This window comes from Filicampus tigris, chromosome 20 (assembly GCF_054856515.1).
Source record: "Filicampus tigris isolate MCC_2025a chromosome 20, RoL_Ftig_1.0, whole genome shotgun sequence".
NCBI lineage: Eukaryota > Metazoa > Chordata > Actinopteri > Syngnathiformes > Syngnathidae > Filicampus > Filicampus tigris.
Genome location: NC_141236.1, coordinates 11,301,254 through 11,311,868, shown reverse-complemented (window position 1 = coordinate 11,311,868; position 10,615 = coordinate 11,301,254). Strand labels below are relative to the sequence as shown.

Genomic DNA, 10,615 nt, shown 5'->3' with positions numbered 1-10,615 from the left:
TTCATTTGGTTTGTGCCAGTCTGTCTCACCTCTTCATGGTTTTGGGCGAGAGGTCTTTGTCTACATTTCTGTGCAGGTCGTGGACAGAGAAGGCGTAGGTATCCGGTCCTCCATCGGGTTCGGCGTCTGGCTCCACGTCCTCGTCGTAGGCGTGCTCCAGCAGGGCCCTGGCCCAGGTGCCCATGTCGTACGGCGGCATCATCCCGCCCAGCTCTGACGGCAGGATCTCGGGATGCAGCAGCTGGTGGAGGCTGGTCAGGTTGTTGCCGTGCATGAAGATCTACGCTCACAACAACAGCCAAAATACATTTAGGAAGGCTCCCCGCAAATAGTAAAAATGTACAAATAGGAGACCCTAAAAACGATTTGGTATTGTATTTTTCTTTACATATATTACAGATTGATCGATAATTCAATTTCAAAACCAAACTGAAGGATTATTGTTGAAACTTTCAGTATTGATAAAATACTTGAATTAGGGCCGACAGTATGTCGGGTGATCTTAGGTCTGATAATTATCACGTTAAATGTCTTTTACATTTTCCAAAAAGTAAGGCAAAAATAACTTTTGAAACGGAGTTTGGTCCAAACTAGACAGCACGGCGGGCAGGCTTTACTCACCCGCTTCCTGGTCTTGTCCTTGAGGAAGGGCCTGATGACAGTGTAGAGGGCGTGGATGTACCATGGCTGGTTCACAAAGTGGATTCCTCCAAAGCGGGCGGGGAAACTGTCCTGTCGCAGCAGTGGCAAACACACAAAAACACCAGCCGTGACTTCTTGTTGTGCCGCAACAAAAGGCGGAAGTCATGCGCGTGGCTCAAAAATTATCGTCGGACCCTCTGTTGCGTTGCGCCACTCAAGACGGCGGTCAAATTGGGATATGATTAAAAAAAATAAAATAAAAAATGCCAGCATCCACCAAATTTATCCGAGTGCTCAATTATTCAATGGAATAATCGATAGGATAATCTATTCTAAAAAGATTTGGTATTGATAGATAGCCCAAGTATGGTCACCGTGCTTGTGGCTACACATACTGTACAATGCCTCGATATCCTGTGGTCCGTTTCCCACTCTCACTCTCTGCCTCCTCACCCTCAGTACCTTCATTTATCTCTCGTTGCCGCTCTGCCTCCTCTCTCTGAAAAACAGTCTCCCAAGTCCTCTGGCTCTCTCTCTTTGGCGCTCTCAATTTGCTTCTCTCCCAACACCATCATTTGGCTCTGCCTCATTGTTATTCTTCTTCATGATGCAAAAATAGGACTCTGTGTCCTTCCTTCTTTTCATTTGGAACTATAGACAAAAAGCAACGGAGAGGAATACGCAACATTTCAGCGACCCGGTCTATGAATAACATCACTTCACGGCTTTCCGCGATCCACTTCTTCAATAGCTCACCGCAGCACCTCTGATACTGCCAAATGTTGCATGTCAAAATTCAAGCCGATGGTCAGCATGAAAGGTTTGAAACACTTCACAGCAGACATTATGGCGTCCTAACAACGGGAAGGTTGGACGGAGCTCCTTCCTGTCATGTTAAGAAATACCGTGAATGAATTTCCAGTGCTACTGGATTAGATTAGGAGATGTAATCTGGAGGTCAGGAGGAAATGATGAATGTCGGGAAGGACAACGTCAAGATGTAGACAACTGCTCCTTTGTTGACAAAAGAGAATTTATTTCCCAGAAGCTTCCGCCGGTGGCTCAGAACTCACTCCAGCGGACCGGACGTCACTGGCCATGTTTAATTCATTTTTCAAGAGTTTCCAGGGGTAAAATGTCTGTGGCTTGCTTTTGTCAAATGAACCCAAGTACGAACAATTAGAGCCACATCATTACAACATATTTCTTGCCATGGCGGAATTGGCTTCCTTTGGGGCGGAATCAGCCATCATATCATCACGCTGGGCCAATAGCAAACCCAGATTTTCTTATCTTGCCAACCAGCGGGCTGGATCTTGTCGAACTGATTAGTCGATAAATTGACGCCTTGGCTTTACCACAATGACGGTTAGAGATAGATCTGGTTGTAAAGGTCAATGCTTGGGATGGTGTTTCTTGTTGGCCCCGCAAAAGAAACGGACAGGTTGTCCTCAAGGAAGACTCTGCTTTGTTTTCTGAGTCATCCGCCATGTGGATGACATGCAAACAGCTCACAGCAGCACAAAGTGACTCACGTGGTCCGCACACAGAAACATGTAAAAATACACATACGGAAATACGTACTCATGAAAATCTGTCACCAATCATTTTGATGCTCATAGTCCAAAGGACAAAAGGGGGAGCTTTTATGAATATACTGCATAAACGTCTATTTTGGGACGTTTGCTGCAGGTCAGCGCAAAACTTGACGAGAATGCAAGGTGACAACATCCAGGAAAGTCTCTCCGCTCCACAAGCACGAGAACGGCAAGAACCTGACTGAATATGAAGTCGGAAGGCAGAGATCCTCGCCACCTTCGGGCTGTAACAGAAAATCGGACATCTCATTCATTCGCCGCCGCGGGCGTTCTGCTGTTGAGCCAGTCCATCACACGGAACAGAAACAAACACAAAAGTGCTCCCAAAAAAAATGCAGCATTGCCAAACAGTGTGAGAGGGGCTCGTAATGTCACACACTGAAGAAAAACATCTATTGGTGACCTGTTTTTTTTTTGTTTTTTTTTTGAGTACAGGCTGGCTTTCATCTTAAAGCTATTTAGGAAAAAGCAAACTAAAGCTCTTTTCCCTGCAGGCTGCACTTAAAGTCGTCCCCCAAAAAACATACTCCTAGTTTTTTTTTTATTTACTGCAGCGGGACAATGTTTGTTCATGTTTGGATTGATGACAAGTGACAGTAGGCAGAGGTGGGCATTTTACTCAAATGTGCCAATCGCCATCCGTCTATTTGCCAAACCGGACCAAACAGGAATCGCCTATCGGTCAGCCTGTCTATTATTTAAAACGCGTTTCCGTCTACCGTCTTACCCTCCCCACATCTCTTTGCTGTGTTTTCGCGGTTCCCCAGCCGCGTTGCATCTGTGCACTTCCTGATGTGTCGCGATGACATTTGTTGTCACCTTCATTATTTTTGGAGACATTTTGAATCATCAATTACGATTTTGTTGTAGCTAACTGTTTCTCGAGCACTTGGCAAAACACGGCAGCTGGTTATGCAAAACTCATAAATGAAAAAGCGGTGGAGCGATGCATAAAACATCACACACACACACGCACACGCACACGCAACAAAGGCGAGCCCATCTGGAAGAGAGGCCAGAGCAGACAGCCAGGCAGTCGGGCCGGTTGCCATGGAAACGCCGGGAGGGCGGGATGTGCGTGACGGAGCGGGTGGAGGGAGAGTGTCGGGGTACAACAAAGCACATTGCATCAAGCAAGTGGACGCATTTTAAAATGCAGGTGAATGAATGGATGGGTCAAGACGTGTCATAAACCGTCAGCATCTTCTCTGGTTGCTGAAGGCAAATGGGGGAGGGGCTTGGGAGAGATGTTGGGGGCAGTGAGAAACTTAAAGTGGCAAACCAAAAAAACCCAAGGAGGCTAAACACGAGTTCACAAGACATTATAAACATGTAGCAGCTAGCATGCTAGCATTAATAAGAGCCAATGAAAAATGACCTCGATAATCCCTTGATTCTTAAACGGACAGAACAGCATCGCTACCAAAGGCTAATTTATGAAGTGAACATTTCATCTGTAGCTAATGCGAATCACTTTAGCATTTTTTTTTCTTTTCAAACAATTACCCAAAAAGACAGAAAAAAAAAGTATGTTTTGTGAGACATTCCATCGAGGTTTCACTCCCATTTAGCATTTTTTAATCCTTTAACAACGTTGTAATCCTGCTGGATTATGACTGGATTGAGTTGAATCCTGCACACTGTTCACCTGCCGCGCCTCCCTGGAGGCTATACTATTCATTATAATAATCACCATCACAACAAAGCGAGACAAGTGGGCGGGCTGCGTGAGCGCACAACGCAAAGGTGATGGTATCATTCCAGAATAAGAAGGCGACATTCGCCTCACAGTTCAGAGGTCGGGAGTTCAAATCCAGGCTCCGGCTTTCCCGTGTGGAGATTGCGCACGCTCTCAATGTGCTTGCGAGGGTTTTCTAGTTTTTCCACGAGAAGACAAACAGGAAAGCTCAGAGAGTCCAATCTGGCTACTGTCAAGGCAGAGCGGCACTACACGACTGCACTGATGATCCCACGGCATGTGGCCTACATGCGATTTGATGAAGACACTCCGAAACCGGCTTGAAAACGTCACGGTGACCAAAAGAAGAAGAGGACTCGTGTAAAATGACTCCAGCTAGTCACGTGGCCTGGCCACCACCATGCGCGACAATATGCTAACGTGTATATTTGACTCCCACGTCAACATGCTAACTACTGCCAGTCACGTGTCCCATAACACAATATGCTAACATGTATATTTGACTGCCACATCAGCACGCTAATATGCTAACTACTACCGGTCACGTGACCATCACCACAATATGCTAACATGCATATTTGACTACCACATCAACACGCTAACATGCTAACTACTGCCGGTCATGTGACCACCACCACAACATGCAAACATGTAAATGTGACTTGCAGTGGAAGCTAAGGAAGCGAACGAGAGCCAAACGCGAGGCCCGAGCCTCACCTGCAGCCCCTCGATGGCGAGCCTGAGCATGCTGGGAGTGAGTTTGGAGGCTTGCTTGAAGGTGAAGTTGCTCCAGTCGATGACCAGGATGAAGCCGTTCACCTGCAGCTCGGCGTCCTCGATCATGGACTCCAGAGACAGCAGGATGGACCTCAGGATGTCCACAAACGTGTACCTGGCAATGTCACATTTTCATAGAGACACTTGATTAGGTACACCATCTTGTGATACCTGAGTAGAGCAACGCATGGTACCCCAAAGTTAGAGTGCTTTGACAGGAGGGTGTCAAAAAAGAGGTGGAGTACGTGGTCCCCCCAACTGTACCTGCTCTGGTCCCAGTTGGCGGCGAAGAGGAGCAGAATCTTCCTTCCGTGTCGGTCCAGGTTGGCCAACACGCCGGGGAATCCGTCCTTGAGCGCCTGCTTGATTCCGGGGTCGGTGGCCTTCAGGTTCTTGAACATGTCCAGGTTCTGCTGTCTGTACTCAAAGTACTGGGCCAGCAGTCTGAAGGCCTCAAAGTGATTAAACTTCCTGGCCCGCAGGAACCTGAGGATGAAGGCGTCGTCCGTTCGCAGGAAGCCGATGTCCGGCCGCGTGATGATCATGTCGCGCACCTCCTGGATGTCCTGGTGAAGCGTCTCCGGGTTTTCCTTCAACTCGGCTTTGGCCTTCTCCAGGGTGGCCGCCGACAGGCCGGCCTGCAGGTGAGTCATCTCGGCGGGAGCCACGTCCCGAGGTTCCCTCGCAGGGACTCTTCCTCTTCTTCTGCGCGGCCTGCAAGGCGAGGGGCAAGTTGATTTGGATAGCGCAAAATGAGGCCCCAAGCTAATGAAACACCTCGAGTCACTTCAACATGTCACCAAGTTAGCGGCAAAGGAATTTTTTTGTCCCAACATAGCCCCTTGTAACAAAGATGGCACAAGATGCCGTCACTGCACTACTTTTGTCTAAAGAAAATTCCCTGACTCACTTCAACATGGCTCCTTGGCAGCAAGGTGCCAAAAGATGGCGGCAAAGCACTGCATCTATTGGAACTATATTCCTCAAGTAATTACAACAACCTTCTTCGGCACCAAGGTGCCGGAAGGTGGCGACAAAGCACTACTTTTGTCAAAATGAAACTCAAGTCACTTCAACACAGTTCCTTGGCAGCAAGATGCCACAAGATGGCGACAAAGTACAATATACTTTTACTTCTTCAGCCTGAGTACAAAAACAGCTGTTTTGAGCAAATAACGACTCCCTCCCCCCCCACAAAAAATATCCACAAAAGAGCGAATTTGCAACCTGCTTTTGCCAAAGAGCCTTCAGTGCTTTGTAGACCGACAATTCCAATCTATTCTTTGACTCAAGATGCCAGCTTACAGCATGTGTGGCAGCGAGAGCCAAACGGCCAACATTTCGAAGATGCTGCCGCTTCACGCCATCGGAACCGTACGTGAGGGTGTGCGTGTGCGTGTGTGTGAAGGAGGGAGATGACGGCATCACCTTCTCCCCCACGGAGGAGGCCAAGCAAGCAATGCGGCACCAGGCTGCAGCACCTGCTACATCACCGACACTCTCATCTGCTCCGTGGTGCTGATGTCTCTTCTTCTTCCTCCTCCTGCTCCTCCTCCTCCTCCTCCCCCCTCCTCCTCCTTCAAATCATCCAAGTTGCCCGGTCCATTTGCACAGGTGGGTCGGGTCCGCTCCGTTTCCCGGCTCCTGTCGGGTTCTGTTGTGCAGCGGGGGAGCCTTCAGGGTGGGGTGCGCCACCAGGATTAGCGTCTGTGGGTCTGTGCTGCCGCCGTCTGTTTCGCCGCCAGAGTGAGTGACAACAAGCTGGGCCGGTGGGGGGAGGAGGAGGAGGAGGAGGATGGTGGATGAAGGGAGGAGAAGGAGGTGGAGGAGGAGCACGTGCAGGACAAAAGGAAGCACATAATGAGAGGATGAAGATGATGAGGAAGATGGTGGGAGACTTGTAGCCCGAGGCAAAATGTCAACATCAGGTTTGTGTGTTATTTATGATGCCTTTGTTTCACTCTTTTCTGCAATTAAAAATATTAAATTAATTAACTTCAACAATAATACACTTTAGGCGCTACATTATTAGAATACATTTTAAAATAAATAAAATTTATTTTTGGCTCCAAAATCTCGGGGTCCTATGGTGGGTGTGGTTAGCAGGGCACCTGTCAGCGGTGATTGGCTACTAAATGAGCCAATCAAATTAACTGTGCCTGTTTTTTGGCGTGCCTAACAGCTGCTAGGATGTCAAATTGACTGTTTATGACGCCATCAAGAGGAGTACACGTGAATGACAACCTTAAGGACAACTAGCGCCACTTAGTGGTCACTTTTAGGCTGTGTTTGACGTTTAAGAATTGGACTTTACTTACACTTAGTGACATCTTTTTTTTAAATGTATTCTTTTATCTTGCGTCCGAGAAGTATTCCATATATAAAAGCAAAAAGTAATACTAAAACTAATAAAAACTGAACTAAAACAAAGTATTTTTGCAACTTACTCACAATTCCGGCCCCGGCCTTCCTGTGTGGAGTTTGCATGTTCTCCCCGTGCCTGCGTGGGTTTGGGTTTGGTTTGGTAAAGCAACGTATCACAACAAGGATGGAGAAAAGGGTTTGTATATATTTTGTAAAATAACAATACAGGAGTAATACAAATGTTAGATATACTTATATTTAAACCTTAAAAATAATTTTAAAATATATTTTTGTTAAATATTCATATATATCAAATGTAAATGGTAAATGTTCAATCTAAATATTTCGTGTGGAAGTAAAAATTATGCTAATACGCAAATCTAAATTGCCGATAAGCAGATGTACCAAAATAAAACCTCGAGTTCCGTGTGCTTGGAGTGGAAGTAAATGTAAAAATAAAATAAAAAAAACCTGTCGCACGGAAATTTTGATTATTGGACATAGAATACATAGAATATAATAATCAAATCGAACTAGAACACCAAACAAGTTTAGAGAAACATAATTTGCCGCATTTTTGGAGTGTTTCATGTCACTGTTCTGTCGAAGAGTTTTATGGAGAGACACCTGTGGGTGTCGCCATCGCTCTGGAATGGAGCACGGCTGCCAGCCCAGCGGACATGCAAGCTGCTGCAGCAAACTTTTCGTTTTAGACCCGGGTTGGTTTACACCCGTCTCGGTGTCATAAATAAATAACATTCAAAATATAGTTCTTACATTGATATTTTAAGATTTACCCGCGACCTAGTGAGGATAAATGGTAGAAAGGATGGATGGATGAGGCTTGATATTTAAATATGTATTAAACATTTGGATTTAACTAATTCTATTTAAATACCCACATTTAACGTGCAATGTTTAATATTTGGATTAAATTACTTAAGGTGACATTTTGTTGTAAATGTGCAGAAAAGTGATCCCACCCCCCCCCAAAAAACACAGCAGTTTTTAAAAACCGTTTAAAGCTAAAAGTGACAAAATGGTGCTGTTATTTGATGGAATATGAAAATGAAAGATTGACTGACAAACAGAGAAAAGACTTTACTTTCGGGCACGGCCCAAAACTCCCCCCTCGCCCTCCTTTATGCGGGGTAAACCCAGTGACCCCACATTCGGACCAGACAGGCAACGGGTGGGTCATGATGGAAAGATCGAGGCAGAGAAGATGGACGGAGGGATTGAGGAAGAGGAGGGATTATTAGAAAAACTTCACCTCCAACCCCCTCGCCGGAGGCACTGGGCTGGCTGTCCCATTTCAAACGAGCACACATGCGCGCCCACACACACACACATACAACACTCAAGTTCAATTATTCCAGCCACCGGTTAAGGTGTGCCCAATCAAGTGTCTGGTGAGTAAGTTCACATACGGATGCGTGACTGTGGAGTAACGTGCAAGCTGATTGGCCGAGTGTGTGTGTGTATTGCTGTGCCCATTCAGACTTTGAAAGTAGTACTAGTGGTGCAATCTCAATCATAAACAAACTCACATACGCACACACTGTTGATAAAGAAGTCCATTCAAAGCGGCTGACAAACGACAAATGAAGCATGAGACAAAAAGAGAGAGAGTGAGCGAGAGTGAGAGACCCCCACACTGCCTCGACCCCCCATCCCAGTCGGTCTCCATTATGGAGTGTGTGAGACTTGGCAGGAGGGTATTATCTCACGGGAGTCCCAAATGAAAAGCGCTTTATGAGCATGATGTCTCCTCTCCCTCCTCCCGTGGCGGAAAAACTTCACATTTTTGGCAACCTCCATTGTGCGCGGTGACAATAGAAAATATGCCAGCAGGACAGGAAAACACGCAAAGTGCACACACACACAAATATGAAAAACACGACATGATAACACGACGGAGATGACTTTGCAATCAACAAATGAGCAGATGCGGGAATCCACTGGATAGCGTTGCTCACTCACAGGGGGGCAGAGTGAAAATGGATGGGGAGATACTTAACATGTCCACTTGTAGCTTTCGTGAATTATTCTTTTGACTCAACTATGATTTGAACTTTGATTTGATAAAATTACAATTTTGGATTCATTAAAAAAAAATACACAACCAATTTATTTTTTATCGATAAAATAGTGTCGGTTTACATGCTAAGAGTTTATAGAACATATGATAAATGATACGTAAATATATTTATGAATATAAATCTTTTTAATTCAAATGAGGTTCAAGAATGCAGATAAAAGAGTAGCTGTTATTACCACTTGGTTGTCATGGATAAAAACATGACCAGTCACATGACGGTCAGTAAAATAGACGGGGGATTAGCTTTAGCGTGTGGCTAGCTAAATTACAAGTCAGAAAAAATTTACGACACAGACAACGCTAATCGCTAATCTCGCTGAGCGTAGACTAAACAAAAAGAGCTTTTACAAAAAGGGATTAGCTTCATGCCAGAAGGACGAGGTTAGCTCAGGTCAGGGAGATCAACCCAACATTGCATGACTAGAGCCCAGTATAAACGCTTTTTCTTTTAAATGTTTCACATGCAAACGACAAGACTGCCAAAAATCATCCCTGCAGAAACAATACTGTAACATGCATGCCAGGCCACCAGTTGACAATGTCACCTGGGGTCAACCTCGAGTCCCCTACATTTCCTATCATACCGCACACAGAACCGTTGTGGTCATTTATCAGGGCTGGGTGATTCATCAGTTTTATATATCGAACTGAGTTTATCACTCGGGACAATACATTTTTTTAGAATGGGAGACTTTGTCAGAATCATCATATGAATGAATGTTTATGATCTTTTTAGTGGTTGGAAATGTACTCTATAGAACTTTCCCTCCCCCCAAAAAAAAACAGTAAGAGAGAAAAGAGAGACAAGCTTTGTTTGCACACAACAGTGCTTCACTGATGTTACCATGACGACGGCCGCCCCGGCAACAGCCCATGCTCACCCTCCAGTATGCTGTTACCACGGTTATGCCCCGACCAGGCAAGCGAAGGGATTGAAGGATGGGGGGTGGGGTGGAGGGTGGGGTGGAAGCTGGAGGGTAAAGAGGTGAGTTTCTCACCATTCATCATTCATCTTAACTTCTTTTTTCTTCTTCTGACACTTTCTGGACAGTCTTTTAGGGTTTTTTGGAAGTTACACATCAAGCGATCGGATGTTTCAAAACGAGGGACTGTCAACATGGGGGGAGGAGAGGAACGGGGGGGGGGGGCACACAATAGTACTGGAATGGGGCTGAGAACATTCAAAGCAGGAGAAGTTGGCAGGGGGTAAAGGGGGCCGGGGAGGGAGGAGTGGGGGGGGGGGCAAGTCAAATGAGGTCAGTGGCTGCTCTTTTTTTTCCCACCTACACAACTTTTTAACAGACAAATGCAACATTATATTTTGCAAGCTTGTAAATGGTGACAATGTGATTCAACTTAGTGAGCATTAACCTAATTGCTTCGACAATGCGAAAAGAGAAAAATGTGCATCTGAGCATAAACAAGACCTTTTCA

General features: G+C 45.7%; 1 protein-coding gene across 2 annotated transcripts in view; it reads right to left on the bottom strand.

Moving 5' to 3' along the window:
• Positions 1 to 10,615, bottom strand: part of clvs2 (clavesin 2) — a 14,837-nt gene extending 4,222 nt beyond the window's left edge. For both annotated transcript variants that reach the window (XR_015084016.1, XM_086019558.1), the window contains exons 1-5: positions 6,145 to 10,615; positions 4,981 to 5,430; positions 4,657 to 4,831; positions 622 to 732; positions 30 to 280 (exon numbers count right to left, since the gene is read on the bottom strand). Coding sequence is in view for 1 of the 2 variants with exons in the window: in XM_086019558.1 (XP_085875684.1) it covers positions 30 to 280; positions 622 to 732; positions 4,657 to 4,831; positions 4,981 to 5,369 (926 nt within the window). In the remaining variant the exon portion in view is untranslated. The remainder of the gene's footprint in view (positions 1 to 29; positions 281 to 621; positions 733 to 4,656; positions 4,832 to 4,980; positions 5,431 to 6,144) is intronic.